At 35.4% G+C, this 23,324-nt stretch overlaps 1 protein-coding gene across 1 annotated transcript; it reads right to left on the bottom strand.

The window, feature by feature from the left end:
• Nucleotides 1–215: 215 nt before the first annotated feature.
• On the bottom strand, nucleotides 216–22,136 carry LOC135437402 (estradiol 17-beta-dehydrogenase 11). The gene is made up of 9 exons (XM_064695321.1): nucleotides 21,986–22,136; nucleotides 19,624–19,912; nucleotides 8,782–8,935; nucleotides 8,590–8,714; nucleotides 3,340–3,450; nucleotides 3,155–3,280; nucleotides 2,937–3,058; nucleotides 2,759–2,875; nucleotides 216–1,199 (listed from the first exon to the last, which is right to left on the bottom strand). The coding sequence occupies exons 2-9, from the start codon at nucleotides 19,816–19,818 to the stop codon at nucleotides 944–946; spliced, it is 1,206 nt and encodes a 401-aa protein (XP_064551391.1). The 5' UTR covers nucleotides 19,819–19,912; nucleotides 21,986–22,136; the 3' UTR covers nucleotides 216–943.
• Between the last annotated feature and the right edge of the window lie 1,188 nt (nucleotides 22,137–23,324).

The raw sequence follows: 23,324 nt of genomic DNA on the forward strand, positions 1-23,324 counted from the left end.
CTACTAACACATTTTTGTTCAACCTCAAAGCTATTAATTTAAATAATTTTAATGAGCTATTTCGAATGCTGCCTTAAAGTTAACAGCATTAACAATATTTCTGTAAAATATAACTGTGTAAATGATTTCAAAGCAATATTTAATTATTTCCAAAAAAATTAGCTTTTTTCACTATTAATATAGATTTCACTTTTGCTGAATAAAATAAAAATTCATTTTAGTACATGTATATTTATATATTTTTCAAATAGTTTCTTATTTTTTCGATAAATTATTTGGATAGTCGAATTAACTAAACATTCTATGCACACAAAATGGTATTAGCTAAGAAATATGAAAACTTTTTCAACTTGTATTTGTATGTTTGACAAATGGTTTTGCCTGCTAACTAAGGTTTAATTGAGTTATTATTAGTAAAAATAACGCTAATTAGTAATTAGAGAAAAATATGTTTCTTATATAAAGTTTACCTACGGCAAAAGTCGATTAAAGAAATCACGCGGCCTATGCTAAACTAAATAAAAAGAGAATTATGCCCAAAATATAGAGAAACAAATTAACTAGTTTTCAATTATCAAGTGGATTTCTTAAAAAGTCTACAACCGAAGGAGAAATGCTTTTAATCCTGACTGCGCTCGACTCTATATCTCTTTCTGTCGCTTCTGTACAAAAATACGAATCAGCATTTTAAAGAACTAATCGTATTTGAGGGCCCGTCGAGGCCCATCATAACTAAATGTAATATCACTAGACTCGTAGCTTAAAATTACTAAATGGGCTGCTGACCACAAATCTCTCATCGCGGATGGTCGCTTGCCCGAAAAAAGGGAGAAGAACGGAAAAAAACAAAATAAAAATAATGCCAAAAGCACAAATTCAATTACACACATAACTCGTAAAATGCAAAAAAAAATAAACCAACAAATACGTGAAGCGGCACTCCTCAGAGCACCCGCTCCCCCAGCGAAGGAGTCCGCTGGATGAGCATCGAGGGTGATTTGGCCGGCAACGTGACGCTGGCGCTGCTCAACTGAGCATCGAGGGCGGCCATGTCCGCGGCGGTGGTGGAGGAAATGATGCTGCCATTTGGTTTGCCGTTGCTGTTGTTGCAGCTGGCCGCGGAGCTGGGCAGGCCGTGGGGCGAGGCATCCGGCACCAGGCGACGCAACAAGCCGCCAACACAACCCCAAGGGAAGGTCCTGCAAATAGGCAAAAACAAAAAAACGAGAAGAGACAAAATATAGAATAAGGCAAAGGTAAATGTTATGCATTATTAAAGTGAAACACATTAAAGCAAGACCATTAGCCATGGCCCACGACAGGGGGGAGCCGGGGACGGGTGCGCTTCAGCCTTTTAGTTTCACTGATTTCCAAATGGGTAATAATTCACAGTCTGAATTGTCATGCGGTAAGCGAATGGCATGGAAATGCATATCACATTGGCGATAGTCAATTTATTAGACAATATATTTTAATATCCATTTCGGGGGTTGCTAATTCAAAAATACGCATGAAATCTTATTCGAGCATTCTAAAGAAATGCTAGGTAACATTTAAATCTGATAATTAGATGTTTATATGTTATCTTGTATTATTTTCTTGTAAAAAGTTCTCAATTAGCCTAATGAAACTGACTAACTAAAACTTTAATATGTAATTTGGCACTTGTTAATATTTAAACAAGCAGGAAATCATTTCCGAGAATTTTAATGAAGTGATTAATGTTTCTCAAAATTCAAATATAATCTTTCATGTTTCAGTTTCTTAAAGAAAGCCCAACGCGTATATAAAACTATAAATTCTAATCTGCAATAGGTAAAAAGGGTATACTGTTTTTGGGAAAATTTTTGTAACAGGCAGGAGGACGCATCTCATACCCCATATAGTAAATATGGAGTATTAGCATCAATAGCCGTGTCGATCCAGACATGTAGGTCTGTCCGTATGAATGAGCGCAAGGATTTCAGAACCTATAAAAGCTTAAAATTTTGAACGTAGGTCTTTCTAGTGCCCGTGCAGTACAAGTTTGTTTCTGATAATCGATAACATGCCCCATTTACTAAAAAAATGGATAGACCCATTTACTAAAAAAATAGATAGACCCATTTACTAAAAAAATGGATAGACCCATTTACTTAAAAAAATGGATAGAAATTGATATCGAAATCCTTTTGTGATCTCTTAGGTTTAAAGAGCTAAATTCACCAAATTTATCATGTCGCTTCTAGAATAGTTTATACAAATCAAGTATCTTTCATTGTATAGCTGTCGTTACACCCCCGCCTCCGCCCCGATGTTATATGCCACCTAGCATTTTATTTGAGAATATATAAATCTATCTTTATCTATCGCTTAATATGATCTACAGCTGCAAATTTCAAATATGATCGGTTAAGAAACACAGAAGTTATGACAGAAAACGTGTGGTTTTATATTGTTGATAGAGGAAGATTTAGGGTATCCATTAGCCGTACAATCCCGACTAGAGCACTTCTACCTATTTTGATCATCTCTTTGGTATTCCTTTGCAAATGTTTCCCAATTAATTTATTCGAATACGCTTAGCTAAACTTCAAGCCTTAGACTTCCGCTCGTATTATTAATTCTTACTTTAATCTCATAATATCCCTAATTTGCATTTCTTAAAAAGACTCTTAAGTTGATGTTGAATTAAAATACTTGAACACATATCTGGCCCAGATGGTCGTTTGTTTGGGAACCCCATTAAGACATTTCTTTTGTGTTTGTGTTTACTCACCATTTGAAGGACAGCAGGAATTTGAGGAAGCCCGGAATGACCGCAAGTTTCTCGTTCTTCTTAATGGCCGAGATGACACGATCGGCCACATCGTTGGGATTCAATGTGGGCACCCATCTGCAAGAACAGTTTAACTGTCAGTATATTACCACAAGTGCCACGCCCTAAACCGACTCACCTGGCATTCACATCGTCAAACATGCCCGTTGCCTGTATAAAGAACGGGCAAATGCAGGTGGTTTGTATGTTCGTATGTCCAAGGACTTCCAGCTCCAGACGCAGTGCCTCGTCAAAGCCCACCTGTAATTATTGTGCACAAGCATGTAGTAAAATACATTTAGCTGACACTGTCATTTGCATACAGTGTAGCAGAAAGAGTGAGGGCATCGTACTAACCGCTGCAAATTTACTGGCACAGTAATCGACCAATTTGCTAATGCCAACATGGCCGGCAAGTGAGGCTATCGTCGCGATGTGTCCTCGTTCGTTCTCGATCATTTTGGGCAGAAACGCTTTTGTGGTCTGTGCAATGTAAACTGGTAGTTAAAGCAAGCATGTGTGCGTGTGTGTATTCAACTAACCCAAAAGTGTGCCATAACATTCACATTGAACGAGCGCTCGATCAGATGGTCGGGCGTATCCAACAGATGTAGCCCAGAGACAACTCCGGCGTTGTTGATCAGCAAAGTAACCTGCGAAAGGCATAAAAATACAAGTTTTTTTTATGAGCTGCTGTAAACATTTTCTTGACTTCTGTTTAATTATTTGATATTTTTTGCCACATAAGATTTTGAATATACGTATTTTTTCAATAATTTACAAGCTGCGGAAATTGCGCAATTTGCGTTCTACTAACATCAACAAAAATTCTCAACTTGTTTTGGCTTATCAATTGACATGGCAGAGACTTGGTTCAGCTCTATAAAATATGTTATTTATGACTTTATGTCTAAACAAATTTTAGTCGTTTTGTGTTAATAGCAACCACTTGCCGAAAATCAATTCTAAGACATTTTTGATTGGAAAAATATAATCTGGCTCAAGCATCTTTAAAGCTGTGCGTCTTGACCTCAGCAGGCCGTATTATTAATATATTTGTCGTTTAATATGTAAAGCAATAAAAAAGACTAAGAAAAGGGAATATCTGTATGTATATTCTTAATCAGACCTAGTTAAAATAACTTAAAACAGATACACAGATGCTTCCTGCCTCTGGAAATGACATCTGTGAGAATTTCACGTATCGTAAGACTATATAATGAAGTCTATGATTGTAATGATCATTAGAAACATAAGTTTGTGAATGAAAAGCTTTTAGTCTTTTAAGTTTTATATTTATATTCAGACAAACAAGACTGAGTTGTATGCTTTTAATATGATTTAAAATTATTTGTAAGGCCTTTTTAAAAAACAATATTCAATTCAGGGTATACAAATAATATTTGTTAAATAACCAAATAATTTTCAAATATGTTTTCGATTTCTTTGAGAGGAGTTTCTCAAATGGGTTTACAGAGGGTCAGTTGAAAGACACAGTAGCTAAATAAGGCTCAGGGTAAGGCAGGCTTTAATTAATGTATGCTATTAAAGTAAATAATTCAATTGACATATTATCAATTTTAGCGGACACTAGAATCCATTGATTCTCAAAATAGCTGGGCATGTAATACGTTTGAGAATCGCTGAACTAAAGTGATACCCAACTTTTGCCAGAGAGTAAATACTCTCAATGTTGAACCTATTCGATTTCAGGTAAAATACTTTTTATGATGTCGCTAAAAAAAATAGATACCGCAATAAAAAGAAATGTATTACATCTATAGAAGCGAAATCTAGACAGATTTCCCAAGGAAAAGTTTAACGATTCTTTATACAAATCGCTACCAATTGGCACACAAAAGAAATTTAAGTTAATTCAGACAAGTTTTCATATAATTTAAGATTATTAAAACTTGACTTAATTAACACAAATATCTGTTGTGCTCTGTTGCTTATCTTTCTCTATACTTTTAGCCAAAAAAAAAAAACAAAACTCACTGAATTCCAGTTCCGTTTCCTATTATAAATATTACCACTCGTTTGTTAAATTGTTCGTTACGGTTCCAAATCATTTACCGGAAAGCGAAAAAGTGTAATTATGCCTACAAAACTGTTTGCAAGTGAAATCTCTATGCGTAATATTAATTAAGATGCATTCAAACAAAAAGTGTAACGTGTCAAGGTCTAATTGCAAATAATGTAAAATGCTTGAAATTTAAATATGATTTCAGTAGTTATATGCGGCGTTTCAGCTGTTGCTGTTGCTGTTGCTAGTTAACCAAGTTAACAACAAGTGCAACATTTCATTTACATAAACAAAAACAACAACAAAAAGAAACAACTAGAAGCTATCATAGCAACAACAGCCACAACAAGTATGTACAACAAATTCAGGCCACAGCGAGTTCAAGTGCACCGAAGATGGGCGCCGGCGGGCGGCTGCGGGTTCCACGTTGCGTATGCGCGATTTCAAATTGCGAGCACTGGGTATAAAAAAAAATAGCAGAAAATAAACAACACAAAAAACATTTAACGAGGCGTGCATTAAAACAACAATAACACAGCAAAAGGCACAGCAGCTATTAAAAATATTAAATGTAATATTTCAGAGACCAGACGACAGCAACAACAACTAAAGCAACGCGTCATCTGCATAACGCATGACTTACTAAGCAGTTGAATGCTTTTTGCTCATTGCTACTTTTGCTATACCCTGTAAAAGTGCAAAGCTGTTAAAAGGCATATCAAATGCAGGGCTGTAAACGACTGTAAACCGGTTCGAACTAACTCACTGGCTCGATTCGTGAAACTGATCTTTTACAGCCCGTTATTGCCCGTTACAATGACAATATTCCAAGCATTAGATCTTTTCATATAGAAGTTGAACCAACTACTTTATTATTTCGGGTTCAAACCTTTTTTATGTTAAGCCAAAACCCTGTAATTTTTTAAACTTGGTTCCGTTCGGACATTGTCTCAGCTGTATTTGGGCCAATATGAATAAAATATAAATTGAAGGGTTCGAACCAGTTTGAAACCGAGTTAATCAGGCCAGGCCCATCTGACCAACGGTCCGTCTATATGTATATCATTTAAGCTGGAGATACCCAGTTTGCGATAGAGAAGTGTATAAGGAAAATCGAGATCAGTTCGTTTCTCTGAAAGTCTTAAAAGCAATCTCCTCAATTGCTTCCCTTTTTTTTTTATAAGTCTATTGGGTTCTGGCCAAGCTGCTGACTTCTAACAATTTATAATATTTATTTAGTTTTTTAGCAGTATAATTTGATGTCCAAGTGTCTTGTTTAAGTTGGGTTTAACCATTTTTACACTAATGATTTTTGGCTCCAATGCTGCTGTTGTTGTTGTTGAACTTGTCAGTGCGTTAATATTTCATTTGGTAACAGCCGCTGGCCAAGCGTAAAACGGTTTGAACCCTCCTAATGATGGCATTTTAAAAGTCAGTTGATAAAAGCTTTGCAACAATTAACTGACCAAAATTGTTGATACTTTTGGGGTTGTTGTTGCATAGAACAAAAGATTTCGTTTTTAATAATTATAGAGCTCTTTAAAATAATTACATATATAACAAGTCTTTTGGAGTTCAAATATAGATAAAATAAAATTAGATGTCAGACAAAATTTCAGTTCAATTTGTATAATAACAAATGGAATCTCATATTCAAATGTTAATTATTGTCCGACTGTATATGTTTGTATTCAATTGATTTATGAATATACTTAATACACGTTAGTTATATATGTTTCAATTTTATTACCTTTTACTTAGTTTGCATTCTAAAAGAGATCTCTTCTTTTTCAACATTGCACAAAATTAATATTGGAATGAATAAAGAAAGATATTAAAAATGAACTGTTCATTTATAAAAATGATTCGTTTTTATCGGACTTTTATTCAAACAAGAGCGATCAATGAATAATAAAAGTAGTAATAATGACTATAGTTTTAGCCTCAACCTTAACTTATTAGCAGTAGAAACTCGAGAGCTCTAATTAAACCGACAAATAGAAGTGAACTAAACTAATTAGCAGGCAAAGCGGCAGCTAGTCAACTGTTACCCAAAAATTTTTAAATGATCTCATCTTTTCATGCTACATATGTTTACACCATTTTGGATTACATTTTTTTAAATTTTGTTGCTTAAATTTCAGTACAAATCAAATCAATTTGCTAAATTACCTAATGTACACTAATGGTTTTTTTAATGGAGAGTTTGGCCGAGCAATACATAGACAAAAGTAAGTAAGAAGTTGTTTAACCAAGTGCGTAATATTCGTTCACAGCCTAACAACAGCTTGGATCAAGTTAAAAGCCAAATTTATAAAGATAACGATATTTTTGATTTGACACGCCTTCTTAGTGGGCGTAGGCAGAAGAATTTGATCAATCCCAAGTGGAGTTGAATGATAGTCTCTAAAGTTTGGTCTCACCAGCTACGAACTAAAAAAGACATCGATTTTTCTGATATGCCACTCCACCAAGGGGCGTAATCACATAATCTGCAGATTTGATGTAACGAGTAAACATTTAGGCCAAGTTTCGTGTCACGGAGTTAAATAGCGCCTAAAATAAAATTACTTTATAAAATGTAAGTAATGTAGACTTTTCCGATTCGTCACGCCCCAAGTGGGCGTAGTCAAATAATCTTAACACCATCTGGCATGGTTATAAACGAGTGTTTCTCGAATTTTTCAGCACCAGGTTCAACAAGCCGACATGCAATATACGCTTTATATGTAGGTACAGCAGAGAACTCAGGTATTTTAAACAAAGTTCTTTATCTTAGTGAGTTAGATAAAGACGTGTTATTTTTGTGTAGACAATCTGGTATGAATATTTCATTAGATGATTACAAAACCGCCGACGGAGGGCATCATTAATGATGTAAATGATGAAAATTGATGCGCTTGCCAGACTTTCGACACTTTGGCAAAACTGCGCTAATCACATTAGCAACTGCGCTGGGCACTCGCCAAACAGTCAGCAGTCGGTAGTCGGCAGTCGGCAGTCGGCAGTCAGAAGGCAGCACTCGACAGGCAGTTGGCAGTCAGCATTCACAGTTGCATTCACAGTGATAATGAATGCCGTGACACGATTTGTGGTCGAATGCTGTTGCAATGCTATCTCGTCTTGGCCGGAGCCGAGATATGCTGAAGATTTATGCATGGCACACAGAAGATGCATTCGGGGCAGTCACACAATTAGTGGCTGCGATTTTTATGCATTTTTAATGTGTCTCCCAAATGGGCGTGGCAGTGCGGCAGCTCGTGCCGCTTGCGATTAATTTGAATGCAAGTTGCGGTTGCCCTGTGCAGGGCAGGGGTAAACAGGTAAAAGAATAAGGCAGTCGGTGCTCCACATTGTGATTAATTGCCAGATGCAACGCAAGCGGCAACCAGTTTGAAGACTCGTCCAGCAATCGCTCTCTCTCTCTCTCTCATTCTCTCTCCCTGCTTTCTCAAGGTGAACGTTGAAGATGCGCTCATGCATACGAATTTTTTCTCTTGGGGGCCGGTGAACAAAATTTATGACATAAGTATACGCATAAATGTGTTGCTCGGGGGCGTGGCAGTATGAAGAGTGTTGGTCCTACATGTGTTCCACAAAGGGTTCTGGCCATTAAACGCCCCTCAACAAACAATTACGTAGCGCATAGAGGCGACTATTTCGAGCGCTCAACTGTGAACGTCAATTACTAGAGTTTTATGCTTCAATTGACGCACGCATTCCACAACTGCATCCCATGATTCCCCCTTTTGGTTTTGATACTTACATCACCGACTTCTTCTCTGATGACATCGGCCGCTTTGTAGACCTCCTCCTTCTTTGATATATCTACGACATAGCCCTTGCAGTAGCCTCCCGCCTCCTGTACGATCTCAACGGTCTCCGCAATGCCTGAAGATTGAGAAAATTACATAACTCTCTCTCTCGCTCTCGCTCTCTCTTTCTCAATTTGCTTTACCCTTTTTGTTAATGTCCCAGATGATGACTTTGGTGCCCATTTTGCCTAGTCTCTCGGCCAGCAGACGACCCAGTCCATTGCCGCCACCAGTTATTAATGCAATGTCCGTGTTGAGTTCCTTTTCGGGATAGCCAAAGGCGATATAATAAAGGTCCTGCAGGAAGCAAAAGATAAGAGAGGTGTTGATAATTATACAGGAAGCAGCGTAAATTAATTAAGGTTTATGGCTAGGTAATAAAGGGTGCCTGAAAATGCGAGTTGATGAATTTGGCTTTCTTAATGTACCTATAAAACAATATTTTTTTAATTTTATTATTTTGTATAGAGCTTATCTTAAGTAATAAAATGCCTGCAATAAGTCCTTAATGCAATTTAATAAATCGTTTTTATAAGCCATGCAAACTGACTTCAGCTGCCTGCAACTAAATCTTTGCGTATATTAGTCCTGCATTTATGTTGCCAGGCAGCAAAAACACCTTTTGGATTGGCATATTTTGTATAAGCAACTGCCTAACTTCAGAAGCTCGAAATCTCTGGCAAAGCTACTCTTCGCAATTACTTAAAGTTAAATATGCACCAATTATGATAATAATTTAATTATTTTTCGCGAGTCATTTATTCATTACATTTATAATATTTTCATAATTTTAATAAAATTATTAAATTATTAATCAAAAATTTCTAATAATTGATGCCTAAAATCGTTTTTTATAATTGCTAACTTTCAAAGTTACAAAAAAACTATGAAAAAAGCTTGAATATGCAAACAGACTTCATAAATGAATAAAAATGCAGAGCTCAAGATTAAAGTCAATCACTTAATTAATTTATTTTCTATTCTACTCAAAAACAGGTTCTTAAATAGTCACTTGTTAATAATTGAATTGCAGAAATTTCTAGAGTATATATTTATAAATAGAAATAAATTGTACATAAGAGCTCGAATATTTCGTAGCTTTAATATTTCCTTGATTTCATTCCAAAGGACTTGCTTAGTTGTTAAACTCTTAAAAATAGGCTATTAGACACATAACTTTTGTTAATTAACATTCAACAAGAATAGTTTTACAAAACCGTTTCATTAAAAAACTTTTAGCTGTCCGTCACCAACTTATACCATAAAAAACCCTCATCGCAACATTTTAACAGCGGGTTTCCCTTAGCTTTCCGCTAAGCCCGCGTCTGTCAAATGACAAATACATCAACGAGTTTGTTGCCTAAGTCTTTTGTTTTGGCCCATGCCATTCTTTGGGCTTTTCTTGCGAACGCTGCCAACTGACAGGCAATATGCCAAATATTAGTGCACATACATGTTGTTCCATATGCAAATCTTGACTTTAACAAAAAAAAACCAACGACAACAACAAAAAGCATAAATGGGCAAACAAGCCGCAGACAATGCGAATTGTCTGCCAGTTGACGGTAGCGTGTTAATAGACGTCGAATTTGACGCCTCTGCTTGGGTAAATAGTTGAAATATTTTCAACTTCTTAAAATCTGTCAAGTCTCTTTTTCGGCTCTTGTTGTTTTAGTGTCAATAAGCTGTCAAAATTTATGGCTCGCACGTCTGCATTGTCGCATAAAGATAACAAAAGGGGCGCGGGCAACAAACTTGCCAGCGACCAGCAACAACATTTACATAACATTTTACATATTTTTTGGGGAGCAAACAATAATGCAACAACAACAAAAAGCAAGAAGAACAACAACAACAGCGGCGGCAACAAAAAGGCAACACAGTAGCACTTTCCATCTCGCTTGCCACCAGAGGCGGCTCATAAATTTTCGTGCCACACGCTACGTTGTCGCTGCCCGCAGCCGTTGGGCGCTCGAACCGATCTCCGGCTTGGGGTGCAACATCGGCTTCTGCTCAGGGGCCAGCACTGGCAAGCGTGTCCAATTATTTTGACATTAACAATGAATGTGGCGCAACGTGGCCGCCGTTGTTATGCTCTGTAGCCTGCCTGGACGAAAAGGGTATCATATAGTTGTGCAGGTGTATGTTACATGCAACAGAAAGATTTATTTTCCATACTATGAAGCTAAAATGATATGTAAGGCATCTACAGCCAAGTGCTTTGAGCTTAAGTGACTTTCTACCTCTAAGTTTATTCTTATTTTTTTTATTTTTTATACGGCCCCATGAAAATGCCGATAATAATCGATAGTCGGAAGTGAAAAACATATCATAGAATACTACTAGACAAATGAATATATAAATCAATTTTGAACTTTGAAAATTCTAAGCTTAATATTTGTTATGGATAAACTTATAAGAATGTACCCTTTACGATTTTGTATCTAGTTTGTGTAAAAAAAGATCGAATATTAACAGATTTCAAATATATTTAACCTTTAGAAGGTTTGATTTTGTCTAATGCTTCTTGGTTTATTTATTAACAAATTCATATGCATTTCAAGCATATTACTTTAAGCAAATATTTGAAAATATAAAATAAAGAAAATACCCAATTGCTACTTAAAATCTTAATTAATTACGTTTGTTAAAAAGATTAATCGAAATACCATTAATTGGTAAAGTATTTAAAAAGAATTTGAAAATTTGTAAACTTAAGACAATTTGGGACTAAAATTTATACAAATTTACAGCCTTGCTATTTGATACTCTCATATATTTAAACATGTTATTTGTGAAGATGAAGATATTGATTTATGATTCTATAGCTACATTTTGTGAGGAAACAGATGCGGATGCATAAAGCGTGCTTCTCTTTTTATATGGCCAATTGATGTTAGTTTTCAATTTAGTAAAGGGTATCAACTTAGTCGAAATAACTGGGCTTGATCATTTGGACTGTTAGTTTACTGCAACTTGCCCCGAAAAATACTCATAAATAATACGAAAATTCATCAAAGGTAACATGTCTGCTGGTGTCTGACGATGATTATTATCAAAATGATGATATGATAATAATGATCTGTTGCATCTTTCACTTGTTGCCTTGTTGACAGACATTTTGTCACATAATTGAACATGCAATTCGTGCGTGTCTTTTTCTCTTCTCTTTTTTTACTTTAACAAGGGCAGGAAATGGCCCATTATAATTTATGCATAACATGATAATAACTTAAATATGTTTATGCTGCGATTTATGCCATGAGATCATTTTTTTATTATTTTTTTCTTATTAATATTTACAACACCATTTTTATGGGACAGCAAATGAAACGTGAACTAAATGACCAAGACTTTTGCCTTTCTTCTGACTTTTTTATTCATAATTTCAAGTTTTTGCAAAAAAAAAAAAACTAATCTGTATAAAACGAAACATCACGGAAGTCAATTCTAAAGGCAAATCGTTTGCTTGTTCTGCCAGGTCTCTGGCTAATATACTCCAATCATGACTTGCCATATGTAAACAAATACAAATATTAATATAGTCGTGCTCGCATATATGCCATGTCATTTGAAGAAGAAAAAAAACTGGAAAAAATTCATTTTTCACAATGTGTCTTTTGTAAAATCGAAAAACCTGCTTAGTCAGCAACAAACTAGTAGGGCTTGGGTTTATTGGGCTGTTTATGGTTTGTTAGATTGTCTATTTGATTGTCAAGGTGAACGCATTGACCTTTGTAAAACGGAAAAATACCAAAAGCTTACAGCTGATGACGAGAGCGTTGTAATATGGTCAGTAAGTGAAGCTGCTGGGCAGGTTGTTTAAAAGAAATAAGCTTGTGGTGTATTAGGTTTAAGTTAAGCGGCACTGCGAAATTGAAGAAACCTACGACTGTTTAAACATGTTTTTATATGGCTATCAATATTAAAAGTGAATGCGACTGGATTTAAGCAAAATTTAAACAAGTAAAAGTTCTCTGGTACCTAAAACAATTCTTCAATTAAATCTTCTAGCAAAGCTCTTAAGCTCTAATAAATACTTATACAAATACTTATTATTATTGATTACATTAGTTTTTATTACAATCTACCAATAGTCAGTCTAATAAAATGTTGTGAAATGAATTTAATAATGCTTTTCGCCAATTATATTCCTTTCAGAAATCTAGCCTTAATAATGCAGGTAATTTCATGCTGATTACAGCATGTAAAATCGATTTAATTTTTTTTTTAGAAAATGATTTTATGATATTTATTCTTTTAATGAAGGTCAAATAGCAATATGATAATTGCCTTAATAATGTAACACACTCGAGCTGTTTCTTAGATACGCAATTCTAGTTTCTTTTTTAAATATTTGATTTATATGTATATTTTATAATTTGTACTATAATTATATTATAAAATATGTAACGCATAGAAGGAGACATCTCCGACCCCATAAAGTGTATATATTCTAGACCAGCATCAACAGTCGAGTTGATTTAGCCAGGTCCGTCTATCCGTCTGTCTGTTTGTATTCGAACTTGTCTCTCAGTTTCAAATCTATTATCTTGAAACATAGTTCCGTCTATCTATCGCAAGCAGTATAAAGGTCGGCCGGATCGGACCGCTATATCATATAGCTACCATAGAAATGATCGTTCGAAAAGTAGGTTCTTGTATGAAAAACTTTTTGTTTTTAAAGTTATTTAGACCAAACCAGCTTCGGTATTCTCAGATGTCCGCAAAACCGTAAGGAATATGTCTACAAGGGTATAAAATCATCGGCGTGCCGAATATTCTTTATACCGTAATAGTTCTTTTTTCATCAAACAAATACAATTTGGTAGTTCAGAATATTTTAATTAATAAGTAGTTTACCCTTTTTCCCTTTTTCTAAGTGTAGCTCATTCGTTTAGCTTATAAGTGGCTTCCTAATTGTGATGCTCAAAACTCTGCCTGCTTCAACAAATGCAAATGCAAAAAAAAAAAGGCACTCCAGCAATTACAAGAGAGCCAACGCAGATGCCAGAGCTTCCAGCTCATTATCAATAGCTGTTCGTTAGTCTTGAATAAACATTTAAACACAACTTTAAAAATTAGTCAATGTTTCTAACTGTACAATGTGATTTTATGAATCGGCCGAAAGCTGACAATCAGCATATGAGGAGGCAGGGGCACATCTTGCACAATTATGCACATTCAAACAAAGTAGCAAAATATGCGACAAAACCGCAAACAAATTCGAATTATGGAAGTTGGCATACGCTCACGTTTTTATCGATATGCTAACTTCTAGAGGCGCCATTTGCCACAGCGGAGGAGCGAGTGGTAATCAAATGTTTGTTTGTGTTGTTGCTGTTAATGTTGTTGCTGCGCTTGGGCAAAGCAAATGGCAGCCGGTGCGGCAAAACTTGTTTGCGTCGTCCGGGAGAATTGCGAAAAATTGAAAATCTAAACGACTGCGGCGACCAGGTGAATTCTAAGCCAGCTGAAAGCGAAACTGCCAGCCGGTGCGCCAAGCTGCAAGCCTCGCCGTCAAGCCAAGTGTCTTGCCCAACAACAAAACACACGGTTGCAGCGATATCCATGCTCGCCGCTCTACTCGACTCGACTCGGCTCGAGTCAACAAGACTCGACTCGACAGCTGCCTTTATTGGCCCGCTTATAACTTACAGGCCAAAAGCATATTTTGAGCGCTAAACGCTGAGCGCTTTTCAATGAGCTTAAATACAAAAGACTTAAGACACGAACTTGCATTGTGCACCACTGTTGCAATTTTCATTTGCTGCCACTCGCACACGCACTCACACTTGCAACGAAATTGTGACCTTCTTAAACAACAGCTTTAATTTATATAAAATAAATAAATAAATGAAAACTATGAGAAAATGAGAAGCTGAGAGTGTTTCATAGAGCGCAACAGACAGCGACTCTTGCAAAAAACGCATAAACCTGAAATTGCAGCTCATAATAAAATACGTCTAATGAAATAAGTGAGCTACGAGGTGGGTTAATTTTGTTTAATCTGTGGAGACAATATGCCTAAAGGCATATACGAGTGACGCATATTGAATGTTTTCTTAATTTGTAGTTGTGTGAAAAGGTATAATCAATATTTGATATTTAGTTGGTCTAGGCTTAACTAAAGGGGATAGGCCTATATGCAGCTGTATAAGCAGAGAATATTTCTATATTTAAAATACGTTTCCTTATAATACAAAGGTTTGTGTTTCACAATTTTGAAGCAGCTTTATTTTTTCAAATTTATTTAATTATTTTAATTTAAAAATAAAAGATTTTTCAATGTCATTTCTTGCAGTCAGCTGGAACTGACAGTTAACTCATTGATAAAAATCAACAAATAATTGGTTAAATTTTAACGACCTAAAATTTGAATATATTGTGTTTTATTTGAAACAGGTTTACGAATTGAACAACCCATGCAACGATTTAGGCATGACGCGAACTCCATTTGAATGCCGTCAACGCGTTGGCTGCGCCGTTGAGCCGTTGCATTTTGAGGCGTCATCGAGGCAGTTGCCTTGTATACAATCAAAGTTTTGCCTGCCTTGCAGCTGGTCAATGAATTTGCCTTTGTATTTGTCTGGCTGTTTGTTTTTATTGTTTTCTTTGTTTGGCTGCCGCCGCTTGCAGCGGCTGGTCACTCGACCAAGCGGCCTTCAAAAGCCATTTTTATTTATTGCCTAGCAGAAATTAGCACCTACAACAACGGCTCGCAATTGATGTGCGGCTAGACGTGCTGGCAATCAAGTTCTATGCTCCGCCAGCATTGCGCCAAGCTTGGCCAAAAGTGGAATTTGCTGAAGATTGTTGCAAATTGAGCTGCGTACTCAGCGGATGTGGGATTTGTGTGAAACTGATATGAAGACTAATGATAGTCCGCAAATAATTACAAATAATTTGTCAGATTTTCGCTTGGCAATATGAACAAAAGAGTTTTAGGCAAAGAACTCAATTCAACAAACTTTGTGAAAGACTCGTGTATGTATATATATTTGGCTATATACAAAAATTATAAATATAAATTACCAGATACTTTTCTAAACATAGTAACAAAATTTTATAAAGATTACGTCAAAGACACATAATAATATGATTAGCAGACCTGAGACTATATGCCCAACTACAAGCTTATACAATTAGTTCTTTTTTCAATATACTTCAACTATAATGTGAATTTCTCAATACAATAATATATATACAAAACGTCTTATATTTTATAAAAAATTTCGCTTTTAACTGGCCTAAATCAAGATATAATTGACTGACAAATTAAATAAAAATTGTATTAAATTGTATTATGCTTTTTAAAAATATGCCATGTCCAAATGTAAGTCTATTTACTATATTTGTAAAATAACAATAATATTATTGTAAAATAAGTAAAAGAAATAAAATAATATTTAGCTTTGTTCATCCAAGCAAAAAACACCTATAAATCACTTTATCTAACATAACCATTTATTGCCCTAAAGTGACACACTATCCTAACCCACTTCGCATGAAAGATAATCCAAGCAAGTGAGCCAAGGCCGTTATGGGGTATGAGCCTGCGCTTCAAATAACCTCCACATCGAGACGGCTTCAAACAAAAGCAAACGTTATGCTCACATATGCAATACCAAGCGGCAGTTATACGACTTTTGTTGTTGTTGTTTGACCAACACTTTCGATTTCAATTGCGTTTACTTCTTTTATATTTCTTCTTTTTCTGTGTGTTTGCGCCGTTGCAAACACACAAACGCACACACAGAAACACACACGCCTCAAAATAATACTCGCAGCCAGGCGGGCAGGCAGGTTGCCCGCGAAAAAATGTGTTGCTTGTTGTTGCCACAGCAACAACAGCAAAAACAGCAGCAACAGCAGCAGCCGAACCCACAACTAGCCAAGCTAATAAAAACAGGCTTCAAAGCGTTGCAAAGCCGGCAAAATGCAAAAGTTGAACTGGGTCAACAAGCCAAAACGCAGCAGCGACGCCGACGCTGACAGCGCTGCCAGCGTTACTGCCAACATTTTGCGGTTGGGAATATTTTTTTTGGTTTTTTTTTTTGGATGTGCTCCCCAAAGCTCATTACATGCGGCTGCGCGACATTTCTAGAGGCTTTGAGGCATATGCACGCCTACAAGCGTTCAAGTTTGTTGCCTAAGTCTTTTGTTTTGCATGTGGGCCACAAATCAAAAATGCATCCACATAAGCCAGGCTAATATCGACCTGAATTGCGTTGATTGTTGGCCGGCTAGCCAAAGCCCATTATTAGCACAATCGATCGATAGGCAAATGCAACAACAACAACAACAACTGGCAAGTCATCGTTGAAGTGTCGTCTCGAGCGAATCTGTAAAAAGATTTACATGCAAATTCGTTTTGGCCCGTTCATGACTCGTTGATATTGCATTCAGCATGCAAATGTCAACATTTTTAATGGGCAACGCCTCCAATACACCCCCCGGCGAACCGTTCCCTCCCGCCCTTACTCTGTCTCTATGCAGTTGGCATCGTCGACGCTAGTTAAGCATTCAGGCAAAAAGAGTTACCTCGGCAATTTAATGGCACTCATGCATAATAAGACCGAGGCAAATACATGATATACATGCTATATTTAATGATCATATCTGCACACACATACACACACCGCAAAACAACGCCGCAAACTAAAAGGTTTTGTTTTTTTTTTCATCTCTCTTGCCAAAGTGAAATTAATATAATTATGTAGCACAACAAAAAACCTAAAAAATTATTGGCTTATGTAATGCTGCGAAATTTGCTTATAAAGCCGAGCGTGTCAATTCAACCAAACAAAAAAAAAAAAACTAAAAATCAACACATTTAATATTTATAAAAACGTTTTCCCCCGCATCCCAATATCCAAATTCTTTGTTAACTAGCCATAAATAATATTTGTGCGCTTTACAGCAATTAACTTTTTTTTTGTTTTTGGTGTTGAAGCGGCCCTTTTGGCGTCTCGTAAGTGCAAATCATGTTATATCTTTAAAACGTTTAGTCTACGTAAATCTTAAATGTGCAATCTCTTTAAGTGCTCGTTGTCTAAGCTATAATTAATTATATATAATTCAATGGGGGGATTTTTTTGTTTGTTTACTTTAATTAGCTTCGCAATGAATCGTTTAGACAATTTAGATAAATCAACAAGATGTGATTTTACGGCTGATAAGAATTATTCTCTTCAGCCTTGCTTACAGTGGGAATTATAAAATAAAAACTATGCAAAAGGGTTCGCGAAGTAAATAATATAATAAGACAGATTATTTTCTTACAAATTTATATTCATTAATTACTAAGTACTTAGTACTAAGAAAAATCTTGCTGCTAAATCTGTAAAAAATTTGACTATTTTGTGTGATCTTTTTGTAAAGGATAATTATTTATATGCAGGAATGTTCGAATCTCCGTCAGCCTATCTGTTCGTATAAAATACTGTGTAATCCCATTAAAACCAGCGAAGTGAAAAGATTTTAGGAATATTTTGACACAACTCTACAATATAAAATGTTTATACAAAAGATCTAATTTGAACAGAAAATTTCAAATTATTTTGCTTGAAAACTTATATTGTCTGAAAGATAGATTTGTAAGTTTTCTAGATCAACTTTGATAGCTCCTCTTATTATTATAAGTTAAAGCGTTTAATATATGTTATTAGAATGCGAATTGTACAATTAATAAGCAGCAGCAGCCAAGTTAATTTCACTAGCTAGACAAAGGTGCTGAGTTATGCAAGTTAAAGGCAAAACAATTACAGATTAAAGATCAAAAGTAAATTGATCGTGCGCGTGTCGTTTAATTTATATGCACGACGCTGGCAACCATAAATGGGCAAATGAAATTGCAGTCTTATTAATTAACCATGAAGAGTTGTAACAACAAGCAGCCAAGAGCAAGGGCACTACCTACCAATTCAGGGAGTGAAAATGAGTGGCCCGAAAACGAGTTTTGCCATTGCTTTTATTTCATTTATCAAGTGAAGCTCTTGAATAACAGTCGACAGTAAATGTCGTTTGCCAGACAATTCGATGACACGAACAATTTTTAAAATATATATTTTTGTTTAACTAAATAACTATTGGTATATTTTTGTGTTAATTTCAATATTAAAGTGTGTTCTTGTTTAACTAATTTAAGAGATCTACAAGAATTATTATCCAAATAAGATGTTAATTTTTTGGGTATATATTTAAAGGGTGGTTTCGCATTTACATAATATTATATTGCTTTTACTCAAATCTGGCCAAAATGTTATTATAATAATGTATTTGAACCCTTTCATTTAAACATGAGCTATGTTTTAAATGCATTTTTATCAGTTTAAAAGATAATTGTATTCAGACCAACTCTTCAGTTATTACTAAAAATCTTGTTGATATAACATCTATCTGCCCACAGATAAACAAATATTTCTATATTCTATCTGTCTATACACATAAATTTAAACAATATTCAAAATGATTACTAATTACCTATTAAATTGAATAGCATTTTAAATTAATTAACTTTAGTAAATCATCAGACAATAATATTCTCTTGTAAAGAAATTTCAAGCAATTATTATAAAATACAATAACCCTTAATATATTTAGTTATATTTAAAAAAAGTTTAATTCATATTTCAAACAATTCTTAGGTCTTAAAATATATCTCTTAGCTAACTTCCTTAGCTTACTAAGGTTTTAATTTAAAATGTTCTGTTTCTTATTTATTTTAATTTTTTCAATAATTCAGAATATACGTATCTTTTTTTGTTATTTTTAACTTGAATATATTTGAGCTTTCAATCACACAATGCTGTTAATTAAGTCGTTGAGTCGCTCTCAAGCATACGGAAGCATCAAAAATTCAAATAGTCAATAGCAAAAAATCGTATACAATTCAAATTTGTTAAACAGTTGTAAACAAAGGCCCTGCGGTCTGTTAGAAATCAATTTATGCACAAAGGCGCCAATGTGCTGTTAAGTCTTACCTGAAGTATGTAGCCTATGCTGCAGATGATGAACCACATGACATCCGCGAAGGCATCCCAGGTATTCCAAAGTGTTTGGCCCCAGCTGACTGGGGTGGCTGGTACGGGCGCAGCCACGCCCACTGGCGTACCATTGCCATTTTGCAGGGCGTGCCCGTTGCCGAGCGCCTGCAGATTGTTATTGTTCTTCACCATTTTGAAACACTTAATTTCGTTATTTTGTTTATGTTTTCTGCAAAAATCTGGTCACATTGATTATTTTTCGTAATTTTTTAGCGGTAATTCCTTGCTGCAAACGAAACACAAGCAAGCAAAACAATAACAATCGCAATAATAACAATAAGCGAGACTACGAAATATATTTTTTTGTTGTTGTTGTTGTTTGTTTTACTTTTTGTCTTTATTACGTTTTTTGCGTTTTTGGCTTTTGTATCTGATTTTCCGCGGTGCACGTCCGCTCTCGTGAGCGTAGCAAACGAATTTGAACGAAAGGAATGAATTTCGACTTCTTATTTTGGGGCGCTATTGGATATCGCTGTTGACGTCGCTGTCGACGCCGCCGACGACGTTCGCTTGGCGCTGACCGAAGCTTAGCTGTCTGTGACGTCACGAAGCTTGAGTCGCGGCTTTTAACTGTTTGTTTTTGTGTTTTTGTTTTGCGCGACACGAGCAAAGGCAACAAAAAGCTACAGGTTTACGCAGAGCTTCCAGCAGCGACTGCGTTCTGTCGCTTAACGCTTTACGCTAATTACTTATTTCGTTTTAGTTTGTGTAATTTAATAAAAGCTCTAACTTTTATGTTGTCATTTTCCTAACTGTTGCCCACTGTTCACACAAATAAATTGCAAGTTATGCTAGCTGAAAGCTTTAATAATTTTAATACCAGCTGCATTAGAAGGACGCCCAAAGGCATATTTTTTATGCAAGCTCATTAGCTTGGTCTGATTAATTGACATATTAATCATAAAAAAGGCTGTTTATTAGTAAGCTTCATTGCAACTTCGGACCTTGTTGCCATTAGATATCTTTATGAATAATAATCTTAAACAAAAGTTGGAAAGTCATAAAAAAAACATTACTGACGCGCTAATAAGACCATTTCAAAACATACATCTTAAAAAATCTAATATTTTCATTCCTTTAATTAACTTGGCCGCTCTTTAATGATGCTTATATTTCAGTTACGAACTTATGCTGACTTTTGAACTTTCCTTTCGCTTGTTTGTTACTTAGCTCAAGCATTGCTTAAACTGATCATTTTCTAAGAAAAGTACTCTTTTATGTACTTGCTGCTCTCTAATTAATTAATTAACTTTGCTGTTATACAAAGCTGTAGCTTGAAACCGCTTTAAACCCTTTCCAACACTTCAGTCGCTCATTTATTTAAACTTATCAGTATTTTACTTTCCCAGCTGTCCTATCAATATTCCCATGTTGGCATACGGTATATTTTTTCACTTTCCTTCGGCCTAATTCTGATTTATGCTTTAAGTCGCATTTCGCAGACCAAATCAGATGCCAAATGAAAGTAAAATGACGCACTTGCGTTAATTTTCTTTGTTGTTGGTATTCTTGTCTTCTCTTTTGTGCTGCTTCTTCTCCGTCTGCTGGCGTCAAGTTCTCGTCTGCATTCAGAATGTTTGAATGATTATACCCTGCATAATTGCAGGGCAAGGGTGTATTTTTGAGCAGTTAAATAGGTTAAAACCTTTTTTCTTCATTTTTTAGAACACTTAGTGAATCAATATTAAATTAAAATAAAAAACTCAATTGGACCCTTGAATATTGTGAATTTTATACTATATGCACCACTTGACTATAGGATATCTTTTAGCCTATCAAGGCCTAAATGCAATGTTCTTGTTTTCAACCTAAACTTTTTTCAAATGCAAACAAGTTATGCAAATCTGCGAATCTTTATAAGATAATTTTCCAATTCTTGTCAATTTCGTCACATATGTATGTAGTTTGCGCTCATTTAATATTTTTTTTTTAAGATTTGGTTTGTTTACGTGCGTTTTTCTCTTTTAATTTGCATTTTTAACAAGAATTTGCAATGACTGCCTGGGGTCAAGAAACCCCAAAAACATTTAGAGGCCGTCTAGTCTTTGGTCAGTTGCATGCATGATTATGCAAAATTACAAGTGTGTGGGTGTGTGGGTGGGGGGTAGCATGGGAACTGTGACCCGCATGGTGAGTTGCATAATTCTCGAGAGGCGCGTTTTGATACATAAGAGACACTCGAACTTTTTGCAGACTGTTGAGAGCACTTCTAAACTTCAAATGCATTGTGCAATATTATGAACTTAATTTACATATCGGCATTTCATAGCCCACTTGCTTTCGGTTTCGCAATATTTACCGAGTACACAGGCACACATACACGTTCTTCAATTGAAAACACGCAATAAATGTTGATAGCCGGCTTTTCGATAATATGCTGCGATTAATAAATCAAATACATATTTAAATTTGCATTATTCACTTTTGTACACAAATTAATGCGGTTTACTTTTGCATTTGATTATATTTTTTTTTTTTCAGCGTTCTCTTGTGGACACTTCGCTTTTCAACTGACATTTGTGACGCATGCGCAAAACACAAGAATAAAACCAAAAGAAAGACAGAGAGAGACAGAGAGAGTGAAAGAGCAAGCGGCATTGTCAGTCGTGAGAGCAGGCAACATAAAAGGCTCAGCTGGGATTTCGTTTCTTTTAATTTTGGCGGCGGCCGTAAGTAGAAGAGAGCAGGATTAATGGAGAGCGCAAGCATATGCTGAGCGGCAAACAGCTGTTACCAGTGTTGCCATATGAGCAAAAGGAAAACAAATATTTTATGGTATTTTGTTTATTCAAATAATTGCGCATCAAACATTTATGGCTAAATCACCTGTTATGAAATTTAACTAATTTTAATTATGTTATTTAATAATTTCCGCTTTATTAGCTATAGAAACAAAACAACATTCTCTAACAAATGTATTTCCTTTTTCTAAATATTGCATAAACAATTTGACCTCGTGCCCTGTTGACCGCGCGCTAAAAATATGTTAATCCACAGCATATAAAAAAAACCTAATCATTTTGAAAATAGTAAAAGATTCATTCGGTTAACCTTGACGGGTGTGCAAAACCCGTTAGAACCTCATATCGAAATCAGCGTAATTTGTTGAACGCAGCCATTTGTCAAAGATTCAAGCAGTGGCGCCAATCGCCGAACTTTAACCTATTTACTTCCTCACTCGCACACATAGACAACAATCAATTTATATATACACACGCAGCTTTTGCTTTAAGAATTCTCGTTCGTTCCAAAGCGTGGAGTTATGAAAACTTCCGGCTAAGGCTCCATGGAACGTGTTTTAAGCCATGTGCGTCGATGGCAATTGGCTGATGACTTGGAACTTGGCTTAGACATTGAACTGAACTATGTTTATTCTTTAAAATTTTTCATGTTGCTTATTTTTAATTGGATAGTTTGGATAGAACCACGTAGCACGTATAGAGCGTTTGTAAAAATATAATAAAATAAGTAATTCCTATATGATACGTCAATAATTATAAGCTTACTAATTGTTGGCTGCCAAACTCATTTACCATTTCTTAGCACTCATTCTTGAAACTATCAAGGTCAAAACGTTGCCAAACTTGAGAATCCACCTCCATTTATCGTATTCATGATCAAAGTTTTCAACATGTTAA

This window comes from Drosophila montana, unplaced genomic scaffold (assembly GCF_035044405.1).
Source record: "Drosophila montana isolate Dmon_TW-CO22-7 unplaced genomic scaffold, ASM3504440v1 contig_3734_1, whole genome shotgun sequence".
In the NCBI taxonomy this organism is placed as follows: Eukaryota; Metazoa; Arthropoda; class Insecta; order Diptera; family Drosophilidae; genus Drosophila; species Drosophila montana.